General features: G+C 47.5%; 1 protein-coding gene across 2 annotated transcripts in view; it reads left to right on the forward strand.

The window, feature by feature from the left end:
• The first annotated feature begins 22245 nt into the window (after positions 1-22245).
• Positions 22246-26039, forward strand: part of DISC1 (DISC1 scaffold protein) — a 361524-nt gene continuing 357730 nt past the window's right edge. For both annotated transcript variants that reach the window (XM_081223881.1, XM_081223879.1), the window contains exon 1: positions 22246-22400. In XM_081223881.1, coding sequence (XP_081080007.1) covers positions 22343-22400 — 58 coding nt within the window. In that variant the 5' untranslated portion in view covers positions 22246-22342. The remainder of the gene's footprint in view (positions 22401-26039) is intronic.

Consider the following 26039-nt stretch of genomic DNA (forward strand, 5'->3'; position numbering starts at 1 on the left):
GGTCATTTCTGAGAAGCTCTTTTCCCCTTTAGTTTTGATGTATGCCAAGACATTCGTATCTCTCCATCCATGTTTTCTTTAATAATGTTAAGAGCAAAAGAACACAGTACCACAAAGGGAAGTAACCGTCACAAGCGCTGACACTCAGAGATGCTCTGAGAGGGTTCTTGGGGCAGGCACACTTGTGTTTTAGTCTGTCCTTTCTATACTGCAATATTTGGATTTTTATGGTCATGTGTGTATGATACTTTTACAATATGTGATTTACGTTTTTAAATTGAAAAAAATTTTGGTCAAAATATAAATGGGAGAGCTCAACAAAAAGAAAACAAACAGCCCAATTTATAAATGGGCCAAAGACCTTAACAGCCACTTCACCAAAGATGGCAAACAAGCATACAAAAGATGCTCCACATTATATGGGGAAAATGCAAATTAAAATGAGATACTACGGACTTCCCTGGTTGCGCAGTGGTTGAGAGTCCGCCTGCCGATGCAGGGGACGCGGGTTCGTGCCCTGGTCCGGGAAGATCCCACATGCTGCGGAGCGGCTGGACCCGTGAGCCATGGCCACTGAGCCTGCGCGTCCGGAGCCTGTGCTCCGCAACGGGAGAGGCCACAACAGTGAGAGGCCCAAGTACCGCAAAAAAAAAAAAAAAAAAAGAGAGATACTACTACATACCTAGTAGAATGGTGAAAATTTAAAACTGTGACGACACCAAATGCTGGAGAGAATGTGGAGCAAAAGGAACTCTCGTTCATTGCTATGGTAATGCAAAACGGTGCAGGCACTTTGGAAGACAGTTCAGTGGTTTCTTATAAAACTAAATATAGTCTTACCATATGATCCAGCACTTGCATTCGTTCCTTGGTTAAATACCAGGGCGTTGAAAACTATGTTCACATAAAAACCTGCTCATGGATGTATATAGCAGCCTTATTAATCACTTTTATTTATTTATTTATTTTAATTTATCTATTTTATTTATTTTATTTTTGGCTGTGTTGGGTCTTCGATGCTGCACGTGGGCTTTCTCTAGTTGCGGCGAGTGGGGGCTACTCTTTGTTGCGGTGCGCGGGCTTCTCATTGCGGTGGCTTCTCTTGTTGCGGAGCACGGGCTCTAGGTGTGTGGGCTTCAGTAGTTGTGGCACGTGGGCTCAGTAGTGGTGGCGCACAGGCTTAGTTGCTCTGCGGCATGTGGGATCTTCCTGGACCAGGGATCGAACCCGTGTCCCCTGCATTGGCAGGCGGATTCTTAACCACTGCACCACCAGGGAAGTCCCATTAATTACTTTTAATTACCAAAAAATTGGAAGCAACCAGGATGTCCTTCAGTAGGTGAATGGATTAAGAAACTGGTACATCCAGGGAATGGAATATTATTCATTATTATCATTATCATTATTCAATATTATCATTATTATGATAAAAAGGCAAGAGTCATGAAAAGACATGGAGGAACCTACAATGAGTATTACTAAATGAGAGAAGTTAATCTGAAAATGCTATTTATACATACTGTGTAGCATAGATTCCAACTCTATGACATTCTGGAAAAGGCAAAACTATGGATACAGTAAAAAGATCAGTTGTTGCCAGTGGAGGTGCATAGGAAGAGCACAGAGGATTTTTAGGGCAGTGGAACTGTTCTGTATGATACTGTGATGATGGATACATTTGTCCAAACCCATACATTGTACAACACCAAGAGTGAACCCTAACGTAAACTATGCACTCTGGGTGATTATGATGTATCAGTGTAGGTTCACTGATTGTAAGAAATGTAACACTCTGGTGGGGGAGGGTGTTGATACTGGCAGAAGCTGTGCATGCGTGTGGAGAGGGGTGTATGGGAACTGCTGTGAACCTAAAATTGCCCTGAAAAAAATACAGTTAAAAAAATATATAAATAGGGGACATTTTGAGGAAGAATAAAGTTTGGCAATTAGGGCAAAAGGAGTATTAAATATGAATGTGGAAAAAGGTTAAAAAGAAAAACATTTAAACTGATTATTTTTCAGATAACCTTCGTATAACATGAAAAATAAACATTACTTAAAAATTCAGGGCTTTCCTGGTGGCACAGTGGTTGAGAGTCCGCCTGCCGATGCAGGGGACACGGGTTCGTGCCCCGGTCCAGGAAGATCCCACATGCCGCAGAGCAGCTGGGCCTGTGAGCCATGGCCGCTGGGCCTGCGCGTCCGGAGCCTGTGCTCCGCAATGGGAGAGGCCACAACAGTGAGAGGCCCATGTGCTGCAAAAAAAAAAAAAATGTTAAAAAAAAATTCAATTCACTTCCTGCACCTTAACAAATCAAATTGTTTACATTTTCAGCTCTTTTCATTAGTTAATCCATATGCAAATGTAGTTTTAATTTAATTAACACAGGAGTCAATCTGGGGCTTCCCTGGTGGCGCAGTGGTTAAGAATATGCCTGCCAATGCAGGGGTCATGGGTTCGAGCCCTGGTCCGGGAAGATCCCACATGCCACAGAGCAACTAAGCCCGTGAGCCACAACTACTGAGCCTGCGAACCACAAATACTGAAGCCTGCACGCCACAACTAATGAAGCCCACATGCCTAGAGCCTGTGCTCCGCAACAAGAGAAGCCACCACAATAAGAAGCCCGTGCACCGCAACAAAGAGAAGCCCCTGCTCGCCACAACTAGAGAAAGCCCGCACACAACAATGAAGACCCAATGCAGCCAAAAATAAATAAATAAAATAAGCAAGTAAATAAATAAAAAGAATCTGGATTTTCTGATATGGGGTCAGAGTCGCACAACTCATCATCATAGAAACATCACCATTTATAAACAACATGAGTGAAATCAGTAGAATTTTCTTTGCTTGAAATACCTGTTGCTAAAAGAGCAGGTTGTTTTTGTAAAATGAATATTGTATTTCTGAAACTCAGAGGAAGCCTGGAGCAAACCTCCTGGTTCAACAGAGGGTCTTTCTGTTGCGTAGGTTCTGGTGCCTCACCGGCTGAGTTCTTGTCTTGGCTCTGACTCCATCTTTGTGATCTAGGACAAGAAATAGGCCCCTCAGCCCCGACTTCCTGGTGGATTAGTCTGCCAAGGCTGCCATAACAAGTACCACAGACTGGGTGGCTTAAACAACAGACATTTATTTCCTCACAGGGTGCAGGTTTGGAAGTCCAAGACCAAGGTGTCGGCAGGGTTGCTTTCTTCTGAGGCTTCTTCTCCTTGGCTTGCAGATGGCTGCCTTCTCCTTGTGTCTCTTCATGTCACCTTCTTTCTGTGTGCATCCGTGTCCAAATCTCCTCTTACAGGGACACCAGTCATGTTGGATTAGGGCCTACCCGAATGACCTCATTTTACCTTAATTACCTCTTAAACGTCCCTTCTCCAAATACAGTCACATTCTGGGGTTAGAACTTCAACATACACATTTTGGTTGGGGGACACAACTCAGCCTATGACACCTGGTTCGGGAGCGTAGCTGGTGATTCCCTCCCTGCAGAGTCGTGTGGCTGTGAGGTCACATTTAGAAAGCTCCCGGTGCAATGCCGGGCACACCCCCAGCACACCACACAGTAGACACTCAGTGAGCAAGCTGTTGCTTCTACTTCTTAAGTCTGGATATGGAATGTCAGATTTTCTTAAAGTGAGAGGCACCTGTGACAGAATCTTGGGTTTTTGATATTGGATCAGAATGCCATTCATTCGGTTAGGCCCCTGCATGATCATACTGCTTACACACTGCACACGTAACCCCCCTTTAATGCGATACCCTCTGATAGCCTCTTTCCTGATATCCATCCTGCTTCACCTTTCATACCAAAACACTGCATGCACTAAACCCACCACTTTGGGGAATGCTCCCTGACTGATATTTCTGGTTCCAATTCCTCTGGTCACTCCAGTTCCCCTGAGGCAGTAAGCCAGCATGGGTTCTGGAGTCCATGGTGTCCATCTCCATTGCTTCCATCCTGTGTGTGGGCGTGGCATTCAGCCTCTTTAAAGCCTCAGTTCCCACATTTGTAAAATGGGGGTAATAGTTCTTATCAATACTGTACGTAATCTGCAGGGGTGTTGTGAGAACCAAATAAAATGGCCAAAATAAAGCCCTTAGCATAATGGCAAGAAACCATTTAGGTAAGCTCTTCATTTCTGTCAGCTTTTCTATTCTTTTTTTTCCTTTTTTACTATTTATTTATTTATTTTATTTTGGCTGTGCAGGGTCTTAGTTGCAACATGCAGACTCTTAGTTGTGGCATGCATGCGGGATCTAGTTCCCCGACCAGGGATTGAACCCGGGCCCCCTGCGTTGGGAGCGTGGAATCTTAGCCACTGGACCACCAGGGAAGTCCCTCTTATTCTTTCTGTTTGCCTCCCTATACGCGTTGCTCTCCAGGTATCTAGTTATAAGAGGAGCATCTTCTCAGTTGGCCCGTCCAGACTATTGCAGTTAATGGGCTCCCCTGTGGTATTGATGGGAAAGGACAGCTGGGTGACTAATGTCACCTGCCTGCTCCAGCCTCCATCCAGTGTGGGAGGAACCCAGCCTGCACGCCTTTCCCTCTCTCCTGGGCTTGCTGGTCTTTCTCATCTCGTCTCCCCTCTCCTATGCCTCACCCCAGCAATCCCATCATCTTTCTTTTCCTCTCTTTAATGGCTCTTTGTTTTATCTCTTTCCTCTCTGCCTTTTTTTTAAAATTTAAATTATTTACTTATTTATGGCTGAGTTGGGTCTTCGTTGCTGCGCACAGGCTTTCTCTGGTTGCGGCGAGCGGGTGCTACTCTTCGTTGTGGTGCGCGGGCTTCTCACTGTGGTGGCTTCTCTTGTTGCGGAGCACAGGCTCTAGGCGCACGGGCTTCAGTAGTTGTGGCACGTGGGCTCAGTAGTTGTGGCACACGGGCTCTGGAGTGCAGGCTCAGTAGTTGTGGCTCGTGGGCTCAGTAGTTGTGGCTCATGGGCTCTAGAGCCCAGGCTCAGTAGTTGTGGCACACGGGCTTAGCTGCTCTGCGGCATGTGGGATCCTCCCAGACCAGGGCTTGAACCCATGTCCCCTGCATTGGCAGGCGGATTCTTAACCATTGTGCCACCAGGGAAGTCTGGCAGGTGGATTCTTAACCACTGTGCCACCAGGGAAGGCCCTGTCCATGTCTCTTTCTTGCTATAAACAGTCAGGTCTAACTTTAAGTGTTGCTTGGAAAGAAAAATTGCTAAGGACTGTGGCTCCTCAAGCCCCAGGACATAAGAAGATTACCAGCTGGGCACAGGGAGCCAGCTCCTTCTGCCATGCTGCTCAGATGACGGGGCCCCCGGGAGCAGCAGATTCCTGCCATCTGTGAAGGCGTCTGGCTCCTGCTCAAGGAGGCAGCTCCGATTCCAAGCTGACAACACACCTCTGACGCAGGCATGAACCTCAGGCTCTCAGGCATCCTGAGGATGATGAAACAGGACGTCCTCCTCCCGGTGTGACCCCGACACTCACGCATCTTCCATCACCGCTGGACCAGCGGATGCGGGTATTCCACCTCTGCTCACTCCACGTGCCACCACTGCCAAATGGTCGCTATTGTCTTTTCTCAGACTGGCAGTCTTGTTGGTCTCCTTGCCTCCCTCTTTGGCCCTCGTTTCCTCCTCTCCATTTCCCCCACGTTAGGATTAAAAACGACACACTGATTTAACTTTATTTAGACACATACAGCGCTTGACAGCTCTCGAGCCAAGTTTATAGACTTATTCTTCATCGGTCCTCACTGAAGTAACCCTCATGGTCCTAGAATTTCAAATGCAGAGAACTAGAAGAGGTGGAGGGAATGATTGCACGTGGTGCCTGAACCACATGGCTGCAGGCCTACTTACCCACTGCCTTATTGCATGCCCTGCTTGTTTTGCATGGGCCACTCTTGTCTATTCAGCAACCTGTTGACAAATTTTTAATTGACGGACTTCATTTTTTTAAAGAGCAGTTTCAGGTTTGCAGAAAAATTGAGTTGAAACTATAGAGTTCTTATATACTCCTCCCCGACCCCCGCCCTCACACAACACTTCCCCCTATTATTAAACATCTTGCATTTGTTACAATTGGTGAGCCAGTATTCCTACATTATTATTACCCCAAATCCATCGTTTATATTAAGGTTCACTCTTTTTTTTTTAATGTTTATTTATTTATTTTGGCTGTGCCGGGTCTTAGTTGCAGCATGCAGGATCTTTTTCTTTCTTTCTTTTTTTAAGTTGTGGCATGTGAACTCTTAGTTGTGGCATGCATGTGGGATCTAGTTCCTCGACCAGGGATCGAACCCAGGCCCCCTGCATTGGGAGCTCAGAGTCGTACCCACTGGACCACCAGGGAAGTCCCAAGGTTCACTCTTTGTACTGTACATCTTATGCGTTTTGCCAAATGCCTAGTGACGTGTAGCCACCATTACAGTGTCATACAGAGTAGTCTCACTGCCCTAAAATCCCCCTGTGCTCCATCAATCCATCCCTCTCCCCCTTCCCCCATCCCCAGGCTGCCTGTGAATTTTTCTGTCCTCTACAGGGCCCAGCACTGGGCTGTGTACCCAGGAGGTGCTAATTACACCCACATTGGCTGCTTAGCGGCAACAGTAAACCATGGATTGAGTGTCTGTGTGGCTATGAGTACACACTCTTGTGTGCACAGGCATTGCTTCTGGGACCACAGTCTCTGGCAAATCATGGGATAGTCTCAGCTTTTGATGAGCAGGAAGGTGGGAAGCCACTGGATTAGGACAAAATCTTCTTGATGGAGAAAGTGCTTTAGTCCGCATCTTTAGGGAAGGGCTGTGGTCTGAGCACGCTGTGCTGCTTTGCTGTTTAAAGGGCCCATGGAAAAAACCAGTCAGGGGAGCTCCTGGCGCTGGCCCTGTGCCAGAGGAGCAGCTGGACTGTTAACAAGCTGCCCGTGTTTCATCAAGGGCTCTGGCAGGTGCCCAGGGCCCTCGGGTGACTCCTGGCAGATGTGACAGGAGTGAAGCAAAGCCTCCTTCAAAAGCAGCAGTGAAATTCAGCACCAGTGTCCCCAGTACCACTAGCTCATTCCGTGTCATTTCCTGGAACGGCAGGTAAAGACAATAGACGAGTTTGATTTGGGGGGATGACTTCCTTTGAAGAATGAATGGTGGAGATGTCTTGCTAATAAGATGGTCACGTCTCCTTAAGATACTTCATGTGAACTTCTACTGGACCATCTTATTTCTCAGTTGGGGTAGTGAAATGAGTAACAGCAGAATAGGCGAAGGGGAAGGTAGAAAGTAGCAATGATCGACCCCTATTACGTGCCACCCACTTCAAATAAGTTATTTCCTTAGAGTCCGTTCTTGTAAATATGCATGAATGGGAGGAGTCTTTCACAGAGATAATTTCCAAAATGTCTACCTGGTTGTAGCATTCACATTTAGTTGCTTGCATAGAAGGTAGGCAGCTGCAGATTTATCGATTCCACGTGAACCAGGATGGTCATAAAGTTGCTGTCGATCTCTAAGCAAACCCCAGTGGGTGGGAGGGCACGGGTGGCCAAGGAGCATGGAAAATTCTTGGTGAAACTGGAAACTATTCCCAAGTGATCACGCCAGCTCCGTAGTCCTCCTCCTCCTCCTGGGAACCTTGTCTACACTGCAGGCAGCCAGGACTATCACACGGTGACACGGCCTGAGTCTGTTCCTCTTCTCATCCTCTCCCCAGGGAAATCCTTGTGGAGACTCCTCACCACTGTGGTCCTTGGACAGGTATAATTCTCAATCAAATCATATACTGAAGGGTTAAGAGCCTAGACACTAACTAGGTCCTAAGAGAGTAAAACAGGAAGTTGCTTAATATTGCCTCAAGGTTCTATTAATTTCACACGGGATGTTATCAGACCTCTACATTTCCCTACGTACTACATATACATACTATACACACTTTGGTTCAGACTTCACACTTCTGGGTTTCTAGAAGGCCAGGTGAACAGCACAGAAAGCTAGTTGGAGTCAAAGCAAGAGAAGCAGAGGTGGCTTTTTTTCTCTTTTCTGCTCTGGGGGAAGGGAAATGGGAATGATAGCCTCAGAGGTTTCATGCCAGAGACTCTGAGATGCCAACCTATTGAGAAGAGAGCACTGGGTAACAAAAGTCCTCAAAATCCCACCAAGATGATCAAAGCAACAGTTTCTTAGCCATCCTCCCCTGGCCCTGTGCAGGGTAGCTGAGACTCAGACACCTGAAGAACAGTCTGGAACCCAGGTGACACCTCATGCTCTGTGTCCCACATCAGTGGGCTCCAAGGTCTAACGGTTTATCCATTAATAAAAAAAAAATACATCTCCTCAATGGATTCATATTTCTTTCAAAATCAGTTATATACATTATTTTAAAATTATAAAACCCCTAAAAACAGAAATTAAAAAAGAATGAGATACATGGTATTTAAAAAATAATTTTAAAAACTTATATAGGGCTTCCCTGGTGGTGCAGTGGTTGAGAGTCCGCCTGCCGATGCAGGGGACACGGGTTCGTGCCCCAGTCCAGGAAGATCCCACATGCCGCGGAGCGGCTGGGCCCGTGAGCCATGGCCGCTGAGCCTGCGCGTCCGGAGCCTGTGCTCCGCAACGGGAGAGGCCACAGCAGTGAGAGGCCCGCGTACCACAAAACAAAAACAAAAACAAAAACAAAAACAAAAAAACTTATATAATAGATTGAGATTTGGCTTCATATAAGAAAAAAATAAACTGATAGTAGCACAAACTAGGTAACAGTTTTTCCTCTGTCACATAAAGGAAATCCGAAGGAAGGCAGTCCAGGGGTGGTATGGCAATTCCACAAGGTTGTCAAGGAACCAGACTAATTCCACTTCTCTGCTTTGCCATTCCTAGGCTGTGGCTCTTGTTTGCATGGTCCAAAATGGCTTCTAGAGCTCCAGCCATCATATCCATAATTCAGGATGCAGGGTGGATGAAAGGAAGAAGGGTCTTCCCTTTCCTTTCAAGAGAATCTGCTTGAAGTCCCATAAAACACTGCGAGACCAGACTGGAAGCTGTTTTAACCTGCTCATTCCAACCCAGAGCAAGGAGTCCTCCAAGGGAGGCTCTATCTGTGAAACTTCCTCTGCCCGTGCTGCCAGGAGACTGTTCTCGTGTGCTTTTGCTATGGCCAAGACTAAGCCTTCATTCCTGGAGGAATGCCTTGCTAAACACTAGAACATGTTTAGTTAGAATTTGGGGGGCTCCACACTGTTGAAGAAGGTGAGTATTGTTGGTGACAGTCTAAAGGTGGCTCCCAGGTCCAGAATCATTATCTGAGACATCACGTCGCCATCCAGGTAATAGGCTTTGGTGTGCTAGGCTGTCCTGTGGCAACAAATGATGCCCAAATCCAGAGAGCTTAACTCAGTGTCAGTTTTTTTCCTTGTTCATGCTACCTGTTCTATGGAGTCTACAGGGGGGACTCTTGTAATGGAGTCACCTTGGGACCGAGGCTAACAGAAGCTTCACTTCAGGACAGGCTCCCATTATCCAGGGTGCTGCCCCAGACAAGAGGCTGAGTCAGCCACTGGTTTTGACTGCTTCCACCCAGATGTGACACGTGGCACCTCTGCTCAACGTTCCATTGACCAAACAAGTCACTTGGCCACACTGGCTTCCAAGAGTGGGAAGGGACTCCCACTGGGTGCCCGGAAGGCAGTAGCTCAGCACCATTTGGGGAATGCCACCACGAGTACTAGTAGCTTAATTCTACTCCCAGCTATGTGCCAGTTTTGTCCTCCGAAAGCCCAAACCTGAAGTTCAAAACTTTATGAACAGGGCTTCCCTGGTGGCACAGTGGTTGAGAATCTGCCTGCCGATGCAGGGGACACGGGTTCGAGCCCTGGTCTGGGAGGATCCCACATGCCGCGGAGCAACTGGGCCCGTGAGCCACAACTACTGAGCCTGCACATCTGGAGCCTGTGCTTCGCAACAAGAGAGGCCGCGACAGTGCGAGGCCCGTGCACCGCGATGAAGAGTGGCCCCTGCTTGCCACAACTAGAGAAAGCCCTCGCACAGAAACGAAGACCCAACACAGCAAAAATAAATAAGTAAATTAATAAACTCCTACCCCCAACAACAAAAAAAAACAAAACAAAACTTTATGAACAGGTTTGTACCTGACAAATAGGCAAACAGTTTCATCACATGAAGCCTAATTATTGATCTATTCATGGACTTATTGTTGTAAATTGTGCATCACACATAAAAGAGAGGCTCTCTGTGCTCCTGAGCTCAGACATTAGTCTCATTACTTGGCCCCTAAGAGACCACTTGGAGGCTGGTCCTACCTACCATGGAAGTTTCACTGGGTCAAGGCGAAATGAGAACAAAAAAAACAGGATAAAGTAATGAATTTTTCCAAAAGCAAAAATTCATTCCATTTAAGGCAGTGCCCTTATTCTGATATCATGTCTTTATTTATTTTTTTTGAGCCTAAAAAGGCTTTTCTTTATGAAATAATGGTGAGGGAAGTTGGCAAAAGTTTTTTGAAAAATAAACTTCCTGGGGCTTCTCTGGTGGCGCAGTGGTTGAGAGTCCGCCTGCCGATGCAGGGGACATGGGTTCGTGCCCCGGTCTGGGAAGATCCCACGTGCCGCGGAGCAGCTGGGCCCGTGAGCCATGGCCGCTGAGCCTGCGCGTTCAGAGCCTGTGCTCCGCAACGGGAGAGGCCACGACAGTGAGAGGCCCGCATACCACACACACACAAAAGAAACAAAAAAAAAACCCAAAACTTCCTTAAAGTAAAATGTTAGTAATATTATATATCTGACCATCTTATTTTTTCTTAACTTTTTACCCATCATTTGCAAACTCTGACCATCTGATAGCCACTCATCTGGTTTCCCTCTTGTTTGCAAAGAAGGAAACTAGGAAATAAAACAATTTGCCTCCCCCAAACACACATTTAATTGGAGAAAGAATCCTCTATCGATGCTTGGATTCAAATTTCAGATTAGCTAAATGATGTGAGCCTTTCTTTCCCAGGAACAGCCTTATAGAGACGTGACCATTGATGCTGTTTGCCAGAGAAGTTTAAAGAACACATTTACTGAACTCATCGTGAAACACATGCAAGCAAAGGGTTATCTAGGAAAGCATTTTAGGGGTGGCTAACTTTGGGCACTTTATGAATGAGGCTGCCTTGTCACTTTGGACCATTGTCCACTTATACGTTGTCCACTTTGGAACTGCTGAGTGACGTCCTGAGATTTGCTGAGCTGTGTTCTCTACGAATGTGCCTGGTTGATGGGGGGTTACAAGCTCCTGAAGGCTTTGGTGTGTATCTGTTTTGGAGGGTGGTTGCCTTTCTCCCATTAGGAAAAGGTGAGCCAGGAACGGGTTCTGATCAGACAACATGGAAATAAGCCGTGAGAGAATTAGACCAGTTTTGCCACGGAGACGGTCAGCAAAGTTCTCCTAATCACTGGGAGGGAAGATTAAAAGTCGGAAAAAAGAAGCCTTGGGGTTGCTGAGCTTTTCAGTGACAGTGAGGTTGCCATGTATTACTATGGTGGCTAATGTTGTCCCTTGTGTGTGAGAACTCTGAGAGTAACAGTGCCATCTGTCCAGGGTCACACGAGACAGTCAACCTGAAAGAGACGGGGGGCAGGGTGGTAGCTGTTGAGAGGATGTAGCAGGTGATGAGGCTGAACCATGAGACTACTGATCTAGTGAGAGGCAGTGAGGGCCGGGGGGCAGGTGTCTCTTTCCCGGAGGAAGTTGGAATCGGTGTAGTTACTGAATTTCTAATGGAGAACAACGTCTATTTATTCAAGGCAGAAAGCAGCAAGGGGAAGACCACGCCTCAATGAAGAATTTACTTGTGAACGAATCTCTGAGTGGAGAGATTCTTGTCAGTGGTGTTAGCTCTTCCTACATTGTGCGTGGGAAACTGAGGCCAGAACAGGTTAGAGAGACACCGAGAGGCGGATCTTAATGAAGCATAAAATTAGGTAGCTTTCCTGAATGGCTTTAGCCATTTGACATACAAGCCCATTCTGAACGCCAGCTCTCCAGTGGACACTGATCACTGGCAGATGGCGATGTGCCACAGCTGGGGTGTCTCAGGACGGCATGTCTAGAACGAGCGCCCACACTTCCCATGTATTATCTCACTGTGAGAGCTTTCAGACAATGTGCATTGCAAAAGGAAGGTTATTTATATTATATATTTAGCCTAAAACTATGATAACATCCTTTGGCATGGACTTTATCTTATGGTATTTGAAACTGAGCCAACTTCCTGCTTCCAGGCATTAACAAATGAGGGGCTTCATGTTGTCTAATGTTATTTCCTGAGCTGAAGATAGATTTCTTTTCTCCAATTCATTCAAGTTTATTTTTTTTAAAGAAAAGATCTCCTTTAGACAATTAAATTTCCCAGAATTGTTTAAGCATTGTTTTTGTTCTCAATGAGAATATTTCCTATTTAACTCCAGCTATGTCACCTGATAGGAATTCTCATGACTGTCCATCACTGCCATGCTCAGATAATTTGCAGGAGACGGGAGAAATAAATCCACTAGCCTGTCCAGTGTCAGAATCCCAATTTAGAACATTCAGTCTAATAAGTTTCTGGTCAGAGGATGCAAGGATGAACAAGGATGACATTTGCCCTCAAAGAGCTTACAATCTAGAAGGGGAGATGCAAAGGGACATTAATTACATAGGAGACTGTCATGTCCTAACTTCTCTCCTCTGACTCACTTCTGGGAATGAAACCAAGGGAAGGGTGGGGTGAGGGAATATTACGTATGAAAATGCAACAGTATGAAGACTTACTACCTAAGTGTGTCTCAGTATATGAAAGGAGAGTGGTCGTTTGTTCTGAGGCCTCAGAAAATGTCATTTTTGTCTAGTGAGAGACAGTATATCATCGTGGTTAGGAATGTGGACTCTCCAGTGAGGTTGCCTGGTTCAAATTCCTCCGCGTCCACTCACTACGTCTGTGATTTGGGGCAAGTTCTAAACTCTCTGCCTCAGTTATCCAGTCTGAAAATGGGTGTGATAATTGGGCTGTTGCAAAGGTGACATAAGGTTAACAAGTTTAAATTGCGTCGAACAGCGTCTGGCTGGTGGTAAGTGCCCAATAAACATTAGCTATTATTAGTAAACTTCTAAGAGACTCCTGTATTCTTAAACACAATTTTTGAAATTCACTGCTTTGGCAAAAGAGCCATACAGTTTTTTTCCTCTGAGGCCCTAGCTTTTTGCTATACATTTACACCTGCAGTATTTAATGTTCGTTGTCTACGTCAGTGCAATCTGTAGGTATGTGTAATTTCAATATAGCAGAAGTACTGCTGATTCTCTTAGCGGAGCCGGGGCTCTTGGGCTACAGCCTCAGATTGCATTGGCATCAATGATGCTACTCCATCTCTGCTCTGCTGAAGAGTCTGGTAGTATTGACGAGGAAAAATTTTCCAAAAACTTAAATTAAAAAATATTCCTAGACCAATTATCCAGTCATCCTTTGCTCTCAGTTATTCTTCCTGTAAGACGCCCTTTACATATCTCAGTATCCAGACTGACATCCATCGCAAACACTGCTAGGTAATAGCCACGATGGAAACAACATTAAAAGCAAAGGGAAACTAAAGGTGTCACTTGTTTGCTCATAGGCAGCGGGATCCTTGGTGCCTGAGCCTCACCACAACATTTGAAGTAGACACATTTTGGGTTGGCTGTCCATCTCACAGTGGTCCCCACCCTGTCCCTTCCCCTGTGTTCAGAGGTGCTTTCCAGGGACTATGCTCGTGTGTGGGCCCACTTGCTTGGCTACTCTTGATGGCAGTGACGGGGCTCCTGACCTATTCGGGATCTCAGTCGTAGAGATTCAGAACTGGCTCCACGAGGGTCAGGCTTTCCACATGGCCGGCTTGCAGGATCTTAGTCCCCTGACCAGTGATCGAACGCTGGGCCCCCTGCAGTGGAAGTGCAGAGCCCTAACCACTGGATGGCCAGGGAAGTCCCCCAACTTTCTTTTTACTAAAGTTAGAGTATATTGGTTTTGGTTAGTTGTAAACAAAGAGCCCTAACGAATTCAGCATTGTGTGGGAATGAGAACAGTAAAGGAAGATTTCTGCAGTATCTGTGCCAGAGATTTGAAATCAGTAGGTTTGTAAGTGAGGATTTACTTGGAGAAGCAGAAGCTCCATGAGTGCTGTGGAACAAGGAATATATTATAGGAACCAGAGTTCACACAGCTGTGGGAGAAAGGGTGAAGCTGTGGCATGGGTGAAGGAGTTGGCGTGTGCAGGAAACCGGGAAGCTATGCATGTCTGGCTGTTAGAACAGGGCTGTGAAGGGGTTGATATAGAAGTCTATGGAAGGTTGATGCCGCTTTATGTCCATGAGTGCCCAGAGAAGTATCTGGTGGCGAGCCTGGGGATTCTGTTGGCTGGCAGGATTAGTAGTTGGGAAGAATACCCAGGCATTAGACGGGGAAGAGCAAGGACAAGCCAGAACTGGCCAGCACCTCTGCATCTGTCTCTGCTGCGGCTGACCAACAATGACCTTTCAAGCCAGATGGCTGCTGCTTCACTGCCTCTTCCCAGGTATCACACTTTTGGCCAAGGATAACGGGTAACTATCCAGGGAAAGTCATGTGCAGAACAGAGTTCCCAGAATAATCGAGTTGACGACAGAACACTCCTGTACACAAGTCTTTGATAGACTAGGAATATACAATCCTGCACAGTAGGTAAGATATAAGACTAGGAAAAAATATTAAAATTTCCTAAGTGATTATAGTGAACAAACATATTTGGGAACCACAGCTTTATGGTACCACCATCCGCTCAGCCCGGTCAACTGAGTTAGAAACTGGAGTCATCTTAGATGCCTTCCTCTCAGCTACCCTCAGCATCCAGTTACCAAGTTTTACAAAATTTTGCTTCGTGAACGTGGTCTCTCTTCTCTATGCTCATTGCAAATGTTCACGATCTCCTACCTGGACTGTTGTCTCTTTCCTAACTGGTCTTTCTGCATCTTCCACAGACCCATCTATACTACCATTACATCAGTGCTCTTAACCCTGACTGCACTTAAATTTTTTTTTCTTATTTATTTACTTTTTGGCTGCGTTGGGTCTTCATTGCTGTGTGCGCAGGCTTTCTCTAGTTGCGGCGAGCGGGGACTACTCTTCATTGTGGTGCGTGGGCTTCTCACTGCGGTGGCTTCACTTGTGGAGCACAGGCTCTAGGCAGGAGGGCTTCAGTAGTTGCGGCACGTGGGCTCAGTAGTTGTGGCTCGCGGGCTTAGTTGCTCTGTGGCACGTGGGATCTTCCTGGACCAGGGCTCGAACCCGTGTCCCCTGCATTGGCAGGTGGATTCTTAACCACTGCGCCACCAGGGAAGTCCCTGACTGGACTTTAGCATCACCTCGGGGACTTAAAAAAAACCCAGTGTTTACTCCCCACCCCAGACCATACATCAGACCCTCTCACAACCACCTGATGTGGTACATCCCATCATTAATTCTGTTTTGAAGATGAGCAAATTGAAGATTAGCAAAGTTAAATAGCTTACCAAGGTTTAAGACTAAGAAGTACAGGGGCTTAGATATGAGAGCATTTATCTGAGGGCAGAACCTGTGCTCCTAACCACGTGTAGAATGCCTTCCAAACTGTGCTGCTGGGCTGATTAGAGGGATGGTAGGGCCAGCAGGTGAGGTGAGGTGGGGAGCACAGTTGGAAGTGTAGGGTTGAGGGGGAGCTGATGAGAACAACTCTGAACTTGGGTGGTTTGAATGGCTTCTTAGATAACCAAGCGGTGACGTTCAGGCAGCAGTTGAAAATACAATTAGGGGTAGCGGGGATGGAGAGCAGCAGATGGACACAAAGGACAGTTCTGGGGTAGAATGGACAGGATGCAGTGAGCACCAAGGGTGAGGTGGAGGAGTCTATAGCATTGTCTCCCGGGTTTCCAGTCTGAGAGGAGGGGTCAAGGGGAGAGTAAAGCTACCTTCAGAAAAAAGTTAACGCTGGGAAAGCAGCAGTTTGGGGAATGGGCAGGAGAGGGCAGTGAGAATCCTTTTGGAGATACTACATTTGGGAGACCAGCAGAGCCACTAGGTTGGATATACGAATCGAGTTTGGGAGAGAGGTTGCTGTGAAAGATGCCAGTCGAGGTCGTATCAGAGTAGTTGAAACCTTGGAAGTGGATACGATAGTCAGGTGGAGGATGAGGGATGCTCAACAAAAGAGGAAGGCCAAGGATGCGATGCTGGGGAAGATTCAAAGAAGGGATGGGGAGAAAGGAGAAACCAAAGAAGGAGACCCAAAGCGGGGGAGCAGACAAGGGAGGACCACAGGGATGGATGGATGGATGGCTAGACAGATAACAGACAGAAGACGGAGATTTATTGTAAGGAATTGGCACGTGCACTTGTCAGGGCTGGCAATTCTGAAATCTGTAGGGCAGGTGGGCAGGCTGGAAACTCAGGATTTGAGGTTTCTGTCCTGAGAGAGAATTTTTTTCTTCTTCAGGAAACCTCGGTTTTCACTCTTAGGGACTTCAGCTGATTGGATGAGACACACCCACATTATGAAGGGTCATCTCCTTTACTTCAAGTCAGCTGATTGTAGATATAACCACATCTACAAAAGTACCTCCACAGGAACACCTAAATTAGAGTTTGATTAAATGGCTCGGTTGATTTAATAGCCTGGCCCAGCTGACACATAAGACCTACATCACAGTCCAACTCTTGTTGGCCTGGCATCTCCTTAAGCCATTCATATCCTCCAAATAAAGACAGTAGCAAAGTACTTCCACTTAACATGACACAACTGCCCTGACTATAACCCGAAACTCGCTAACCTTCTCCCCAGAAGAAGACGCATAGTCCTTGGGTGATGTTCAGTCTTCCCCTTCATGTCCTCGGACTTAAATGCTTTGTTGTAAATTTAATTATTATTAGTACATCTTATGTTATATAAGTGGATAAGGAAGAGAACAAAGATAAATATAAAATAATACATCACGTATCTTTGTCTTCTCCCTTTCTTATCCATGTATAAACAGAGTCATAACAAAATAAGGAAGAGATTCTCATGTCAATTACAGTTTTCAGTTATGTAACTGGTCACCTGGTTGGAGCTGGTATTTGTAACTACCTCCTTTAACTAATCACTCCCTTTGCCTTCAGGAAGCACCTCAGCTGGTCGTGGTTATTTACCTGCTGGGGTGACCCAAACCTTCATTGTGGAAAGGACTGGGCCATTAGTAGTCCTCCCTGAACTAGGTTGTTATAGTTTTCCATGGACTTTAGTCACAGGGCATGGAAATACTAAGAGGTGCCCTGAGGGATCTCCTATATTCCAGACATTCGCTTCCTCACCTGCACTGTGGCATGGCGGTCCAATGTCCCCTTGGTAGTGAGGATCAATCGCTCCAGTCAACACCATAAGTCCCTTCTTTGCCTGTTGATTCAGAGACACAAGGCACCCAAAGCTGCCAGGTGTCAATCTTAACTTCCAGTTAAATGGCATAATTGTTGTTTTTCTTGGTGAAACCATTCTCCCCTTTGGAACTAACACCTCTAGGCCAGCTGAACATAAGGTTGTGGGAATAGAAGGCAAAACTTTTGCTAGTGGATCTCTAAGGCTAATAGTGAGAGATGCCACTCTCATTTCCATCCCTTGATTCTTTGGACCCATGAATCTGGCCATGGGAGAAATAGCACCATATATTGGACACTGATTCAGAGCATCCACAGAGAGCTTCCTGGAGAACCCTGCTCAGATCTGCAAGGTACTGCTACCTAGTGGTGCTGTAACTGAGTCTTCAAAACGCCATTCCACTGTTCTATCAAGCCAGCTGCATCAGGATGATAGGGAACATGGTTAGACTAGTGAATTCTGTGAGTGTGGGTTCATTTGCTGTGAAGTGAGTTCCTTGATCAGAAGCAATGCTGTGTGCATAAGGCATTTTATGAGTCCATGGATGGTAGTTTCAGCAGAAGCATTGTGTTCAGGAAAAGGAAATCTGTATTCAGTGTAATTATCAACTCCAGTAAGAACAAAATGCTGCCCCTCCCATGATGGAAGTGGTCTAACCTAATCAACCTTCCACCAAGTAGCAAACGGGCTGGTCACCCTGGGGAAGGCTGCCATGTTGTTGGTCCTGCTGCTGGCAGCTTGGACCCTCAGCGGTGGCCGTGGTCAGGTTGGCCTTGGTGAGTGGAAGTCTGTATTGCTGAGCTCATGGATAACTTCCAGCCCTGCCACCATGATCGCTTTGCTCATCAGCCTATTGGACAATGTCAGGCGTAGCTGGAGAAGGAGGCTGACTGGTACCCACAGAACAGCAACATCCTATCCACTTGAGGATTACAATCCTCCTCTCTTGAGACCAGAGCATCTGTTTGTGACACAGTATCTTCGAGTTTTTTGCCCATTCAGAGAGGTCTATCTGTATACCTCTTCCTCAGATCTCCTTGTCACCAATTTTCCAATCATGTTCCTTTCAAATCCCTGATCATCCAGCCAAACCATTGGCCACAGTCCCAGAATTGGCATATACTTGTTCTTCTGGCCATTTCTCCTTTCAAGCAAACTGAACAACAAGGTTCACTGCTCAAAGGTCTGCCCACTGGGTGGATTTTCCTTCACCACTGTCCTTTGGGGATATCCCAGAAGGGGCTGTGCTACAGCTGCTGTCTACTTTTGGGTGGTACCTGAATATTATGCAGGACCATCTGGAAAGTAGGCCCAAGTTTTCTCTTCCTCAGTCAGCTGATCCTAGGGAACTGGCCATGAGGCCGCAGGTACAGGCTGTGAGAGAGAAGGTAGTGGGGACGTTGGTGTGGGGACGTTGGGCATTTGGGCCCCTTCCTCATGTAACTTACTTGTGCCTTCCAGGTCTGCTTGAGCCGCATCTCATATGCACCACTTCCATTTGATGATGGAGTGCTGCTGTGCATGCCCAGATTCATGCCTGTGGGTCAGACGGCACCCAGTTCATGAAGGACAGCTCAGCTTGCACGGCGAGGTGGTGGCCCACGGTTAAACGTTCAGTTAGTACTAAGGCCCAGCAGTAAGTAAAAGGCTGTTTCTCAAAATGAGAGTACTTATCCACAGAGGATGGCAGGACTTTGCTCTGTAATCTTCAGGGTCTGTGATATGACCCCCCCATAGGGGTCTGACCCAGCCTCCACCAGCAGCTACCACCACTGACCACTGGATCTGTGGGATCATGTGGCTCAGATGGCAGAGGGAAGCTCACAGGGCAGCCTGGACGTGGTGCAGAGTCTTCTTTTGTTCTGGGCTCCACTCAAAACTGGCAGCTTTTCAGGTCCTTTGGTAAATGGACTTGAGTAGTACCCCTCAAATAAGGAATATGTTGCTTCCCAAACCCAAAGAGGACCATTGGGTGTTGTGTCTCTTTTCCGGTCATAGAAAGGGCCAAATACAACAACTTATCTTTCACCTATACCACCGGACCTCTAGAAATCCCAGTGAGATGGAAGGCTCCAGAATTTTTGTCAGATTTATCTTCCATGCTCTGGCATACAAATGTCTCACCGATAAGCCTAGAATAGCTAGTCTTTCCCACTCACTAGGTCCAATCGGCGTAACATCATCAGTGGAATGGACCAGTGTGAAGTCTTCCGGAAGAGAAAGGCGATAGGGTGCCTGCTTGACCAAATGATGATGTAGGGCTGGAGAACTGATCTATACCTGAGGTAGGGCAGTCTTCGCTGCACCGCTGGTTTTGCCAGCTGAAAGAAAGCTGCCCTGGTGGTCTTTACTAACAGGTATGGAGAAAAAACGTTTCCCAGACCAATAGCTGCATACCAGATACTAGCAGATGTATGAATTTGCTTAAACAGTGATGTTACAGCTGGTATAGCAGCTGCAGGGGGAATCAGCATGTCCTTAAATTTAGGATAATCCACTGTCATTCTCCAAGACCCATCTGTCTTCTGCACAGGCCACATGGGCATGTTGAATGGAGAGGTGCTGGGAATCACCACCCCTGCATCTTTCAAGTCCTTGATGGAGGCACTAATCTTGGCCATCTTTCCACGAATGCAGTCTTGCCTTTGGTTAACTCTTTTCGAAGGCAGAGGCAGTTTGTAGTGGCTTCCACTTGGCCTTTCCTACCAAAACAGCCCTCACTCCACAGGTCCCAGAGCCATTGTGGGGATCCTGCCAATTGCTGAGTATCATTCTAATGATGCATTCCAAAACTGGAGAAATAACACGAGGATGAGTGCAGAGACCCACCAGGAGATGGACCTGAGCTAAAACTCCATTGATTACCTGACCTCCATGAGCCCCTACTTGGACTAGTGGACTGCAATGATGTTCTGGGTCTCCTGGATTCAGGGTCAGTTCAGAGCCAGTGTCCAGTAATTCCTGAAAAGTCTGATTATTTCCTTTCCCCCAGTGCACAGCCACCCGAGTAAAAGGCCCTATGTCCCTTCGGGGAAGGCTGAAGAAAGATTAATAGTATATATTTTCTGGCAGCGTTGCGAGGTCTTTCCTGGAAGAGACAGACATCTCTTTCGTTCAAGGAGTTTTGGGTCTGCAAACTGACGCAAGTCTGGGAATTGATGGAGTCTCTCTGTTTTGGTAATTAAAGTTCGGCTTTTGTTCCCTTGACCTAGAACTTTTCTGCTCATATAGATCAAATAAGAATTTACTAGCATTCTCATCGAAGAACCCCATGATTAACCAGCCAGTGCCATAGGTTTGTGGCGGTCAGACTCTTCCGGTTGCTGCTTTGACTCTGCTGTCCATTACAGAAACCGTGCCCACGCTGCCTTTGGTGATTCATTGCCACCATGTGGCCCCAGCTACTCTGGGGCCCAATTATCCTCACTGCATTTAAGGACCCACACTGCAGTGGCATAGTTCCCACTATAATTTCTGACCTACAGAGAAGAGCTGACCAACGATGCTGGGTCACAAAGTTATTTTTCAGAGTCACGGTGAATGGTGTGCCCTCTGGACCCTCTTGGAGTGAGTAAGCAGGTCATATGTGATAAATCCACTCTAATACTTCAACCTCCCTAAGCCTTTAGATAATGCCTTTCCAGTATACCAGGGCAGTTCTGGTATTTCCACTTCATTTAGTGTAGGTCACCTCTTGCCCCATGTTTCTGTCAACTAGCTAAACAAACAGCTTTTTTCTAATCTCTCAAACCACAGCATTGAGTCCAGATGTCTGCTCCGTGGTCTACACCGTTAAATTCAGCTTGATCCAACTTTTTTGTTCCTTCCACCATCTTCCCACATGCTTCACATTCACGCTCATATTCATTCCGTCCCACAACTCTCAGACTCCTAAGCACATCCAGGCGTTTTCACTCACACGGTTCTTATCTCGTGAAGGACCTTGACCCTCCTGTAGTTCTAGCAAGATCCTTTCCCTTCCTCCAGAGAGCCTTTTGAATCCTTCTTCACGACACTCCCTCTTACCCCAACTTCTGCAATGTTTTGTGTCAAACCTCTGGCTCGTGGCATATTCCACTGCATGCTGTTATTTAGTTTTATACGCACATATTTCTCTTCCCCGCTGGAGGGGAGCCCCTTAAGGGCAAGAACCGTGTCTGACAGGTGCGGCGTCAGGGATGCTCCAGGAGCCCCCTTGAAGGAACCGAAGAGGAGGGGAGTCGAGCTCGGCACGGATCGCAGCTGTGTCCTGGGATGGCTGCCCGAAGTGGAGAGGGGGATCTGGGACGAGTCCAGTGCTGCCAGAATAGTTGGATCCTCATTTCATGTTGAACTGCTCGTCCCCCTCTTTCCCAGTGTGGTCTGTCGTCTCCCCTCGTTCTCCTCCCCCCGCCCCTCTCCTCCCCTCCATCTCTTCCATCAACCCTTTGGTCACTTCCCTAATTAGTGTCTGCGAGGCACCCTCGTGGACCCGCCCCGCCCCAGGAAGGCCTCCCAGTTTCTCCTTCTCCGAACACCGGTTCTCCCCACCGCACTTCCCCTCTCGTTTTCGTCCGGCAAACGGGCGAGAGCGAAAAGCAAACTTCCCGAGGTCCGGGACGCAGGCTGTGGGCCCGCCGGCCCCGCCCGCCCCAGCCGCTCGCGTGTGCGTGTGTGCGTGTGCGTACTTGTGTGCGTATGTATGTGTGCGTGTGTGCGCGTGCTTGTGTGCGTGTGTGTGTGTGCGCGCGCGCGTGCCAGGGCCGAGGCTGGGGAGGAAACCACCCGCGCGGCCCGGGAGGAGGAAGGAGCCTCCCCTTCCTCGCCAGCCCCCTCCCCACTTCCCGTCCGGCGCGGCCGCTCGCTTCGCCCGCCGCGGGCCTCGGGGCGCACGGAGCCCGCCGGCCGCCGCGGAGCTGGAGGCGGAGGAGGCGGAGCGGGAGGAACCGGCGGGGCGCATGCTGGGCGGGGGTCCCCAGGGCGCCCCGGCCGGTGGCGGCGGGGGCCACCGCGCAGGTAGGGGTGCTGTCACGGCGGCCCGGCGGGTCGGGGCGGGGGTCCGGCGGGGAGGGTGCGCTCTTCCGTCTGGAAATCGTGCAGGTCCGGGCTGCGCCGCTGTTAACATCGGGTTTATGCATCCTTGCGAGGTGAGGGGAACTGAGGCAGGGCGCGTGGCGCGCCGCGCTGGGATCGATGTCGCGCCGGGTCCTCCCCAAAGACCGTGCTGAGATCCCGGGAGCCGCAGTTTTGGCAGCAGCGCCGGTCGGACCCGCCCGGGCGGGTCCCGGTGGCCGAGGAAGGCGGCCGGGGCGCGCTCGGGTTTGGATGCGCCCGGGGACTGCGCCGTCCGAGCCTCGGGTCGCCGTTCGCCCTCACCCGCGCACCCGCGGGACAGGGGGCGCCCGGTGCCGAGACCGCGTCCCGACCCCGGGCCGAGTCTCGGCTTCCACCCCATCGGGCACCTGGAGGTTGGGGTGGGTTGAGGAACGTGGTGCTGGCACCGCCCCAAGTGGCTGCTCGGCGAGCAGTTTTTCCTCAGGTTTCCTCGGCAGTAGTGACGCCCACGCCCGGCTCGGAGCGATCCCTCAGCTTCCACCGCCCCGAGTACGGGTCACGCTGTCAACACTCAGGGTTGACACTAAGGCCATTAAGTGCACAGTTGCTTTTCAGGAACGGCAGGACGTCTCCTACCATCCTCACTTTTAAAATACATGGAAAGGAATTTGAGACTTTGGGAAGAGAATGAGGTTTGGAGTCCGGGAGTATGTGTCCTTGCTGCGCCAGAAGAGGGCCGGGCAACTTTGACAAGTCCTTTAACATCTCTGAGCCTTGATTTCTTCGAATGTAGAAGAGACACTGCTAACCCATCCCCTCCTCCACTCCCACCCCCCAGTCAGGTCCCATAGACTTGCTGTGTGTGAAAGCACTTTGCAAAACGTATGGTCAGTTGGGCAAATGCGATTTGTACAATACCAGAGTCTTAAGAGCTGGGGTATGAGGCAGTCAGCCTGCATCTCAATCCTGGACTTAGTTGTGCCTCAGTTGCCCCATTTATGAGGTGGGGACAATGACAGTGCTACCTCATAGGGTCCCTATGGGTTCAAATGTGGCCGTGGGATTTCCCTGGTGGTGCAGTGATTGAGAGTCCGCCTGCCGATGCAGGGGACACGGGTTCGTGCCCCGGTCCGGGAAGATCCCACATGCCGCGGAGGGGCTGGGCCCATGAGCCATGGCCGCTGAGCCTGCGCGTCCGGAGCCTGTGCTCCGCAACGGGAGAGGCCTCAGCGGGAGAGGCCACAACAGTGAGAGGCCCGCGTACCAAAAAAAAAAAAAAAAAAATGTGGCCGTGGATGTGAACCCCCAGCCCAGAGCTGAGATACACAGTAAGCTCTAAATAATAACCTTAGTTGCTCTTTTCACTAAGCAAAACCTAATTAATTTGGAGTGGTGTAGAAAAACCAGTTTGATTTGATTAAAGTATGAATAGCAGAGTTTTTTTTAAGGAAATTTAATCTTATTAAGTTCAGGCATGGCACATGAAGTCTTTTGAGGGTCAGTTGAGACCTGGCACTGAGCAAAAAGAGGCCTGGAGCTGCTTTCTAAGCTCCGTGATCTTGAGCCTCAGTTTCCTCATCTGTTTACAAAAAAGATAAAATGGGGACAGTAACTTTTTGGACTGATAGAGCTGCCTGAGACTCAAATGAAGTAAAAGATCTGAGAGCTCCTTGAAGCATACGAGTCACAGCACGATATAAGACATCACTGCTACCAAGAGGAATAAGAACATCTGCAATTTTTTTTTTTTTACCGCTTACGGTATGCCAGGCAGTCTATCAGGAATTGCTCTGATGAAATCCGCCCCAGACTGTTGTAAGGTAGATACTTACAATCCTCTCCCTGTACAAAGCTGAGATGCAGGGTCACCCTGCTTCTTTCCAAAGGTCACGTGGCTGTTGAGGGTACAGCTAGGATTAGAACCCTGGTGTGGGTGCCTTTCACAGCTGTGTTCTCAACCACTGGCCAAACTGACATTATGCAGACGAACTGTAGTTCAGAGCAGACCTGTGTTAGAACAATTGATAATAATATACCCTGCATATTTATAGACTCCAAAATATGAGTGAATTGTTAGCCCTGGCAGAAGAGACTTTGAAATAATCTTAATTGTTTTCATCCCTATGTAAAAGAAAATCCCATTTTAAGCTGTCTTCTTGTAAAAATAAGCAGTGAAAATTTGCAGAGAAAAAATGTACTAAAACCTTCAAAAAACGTATCACAAGAACTCATCAGAAATCCCCTTAAATAATAGAGGGTTGAAAAAACACTTTGAGAAAAAGGAAAAAGAAAGAACTCATCAGAGATCTCAAAACTAAATAGAGTCTGCATGAATGTTTTATTTTAACATGAATTTGCCAGGACCCTTAGGATGGCACAAGAGGGGTAAACTGGGATTGAGGCTTTTGGTGTCATGGTTACCTGGCAGGGCTGGGACCCAGGACATTTCTGCAAGGACCTCACTGTTCACCTGAGATGCCCCCAGAAATGGACCGTCAGGCAAAGTCTGTGCACCCGAGGGAGAGTGAGTGCCAGGTTTCTGTGTTGCAGAAACAATCCCTAATTCAAATGTTTCCCTTATTCTTTTTTTCCTCTTTTATTCTTTTTTCTTTTTCCAAAAGTAGTGGGTGCTCGTTACAGGAAGCACAGAAAACTACAAACAAGAAAAAGAACACTGAAAACCACCGCAATCCCAGCAATGCAGACCAATAGTTTGGTGTCTCTTTTCTTGTAAGCCATTTCTGTGCCATGTTCATCAATTTATATCTACTTCCAAAAAACTGCATGCAAACTATTATTGTTTCATGAGATGACAAAAATAACAGTAGCTCATTGCGCAAACATTAAGACATTAGAAAAAAAGCCCACATTTATTATGTTCATTAAAACTTTTCCTTTTAAAAAAAATTCTTAAATTGTGGTCGAAGAAGGATTAGCGATTAAATTGTTAATGTTTGAATTTTATTGTGATTTTGGTCAGAGTTTGATGAAAGATCTTCAGAGTGAAGAGAGGATACAGGGGTGACCTTTAAATAATAAGATCTAAAGACCAGCACAGAACAAAGTTTCTGAGTATAAAATTTTTAGATTAGGATCATTAGACCAGAATTAGAATAATCTTTTTGATGATGATGATACTAATTCAGCTTATATGCCGGGTTCTCATGCAAAGCCAGCAGAGAGCACTGCTTCCAGAGATGCCCTGGGCAGCCACCCTGGGGCTGGGGCTGGTCCTCTCTGGCATAGCTGTGCCACTTTCCAGCCAGCACCATTTAGTAATGTAAGCCTTTTAGCCCTTGGGAATCTTCTCTTGTTGTTCTCGATTTTAATGACTGTGGTGAAAATTCCTTAGCAAGTATCTTTCGTGCAACAATCATGCAATTTAGGAAATACTTGCCACAGATGCTTTGACCATTCTGAATCCATTTCCTCTTGAAATCAGAGTTTACCAGCTGCTTCTTTGAGCACAGACTTCACCATCAGCATCCCATTTTTTCATACCAGTGGTAGGGGGAAAGGAGAACTGTGGCTGACCAGTGAGTGACATGGTATTTCTATTTGGCTTTGGAAGGCAGTCAGGGGCCCACATGGTGTGCTCAG

This window comes from Mesoplodon bidens, assembly GCF_964165515.1.
Source record: "Mesoplodon bidens genome assembly, chromosome: 1".
Classification (NCBI taxonomy): domain Eukaryota; kingdom Metazoa; phylum Chordata; class Mammalia; order Artiodactyla; family Ziphiidae; genus Mesoplodon; species Mesoplodon bidens.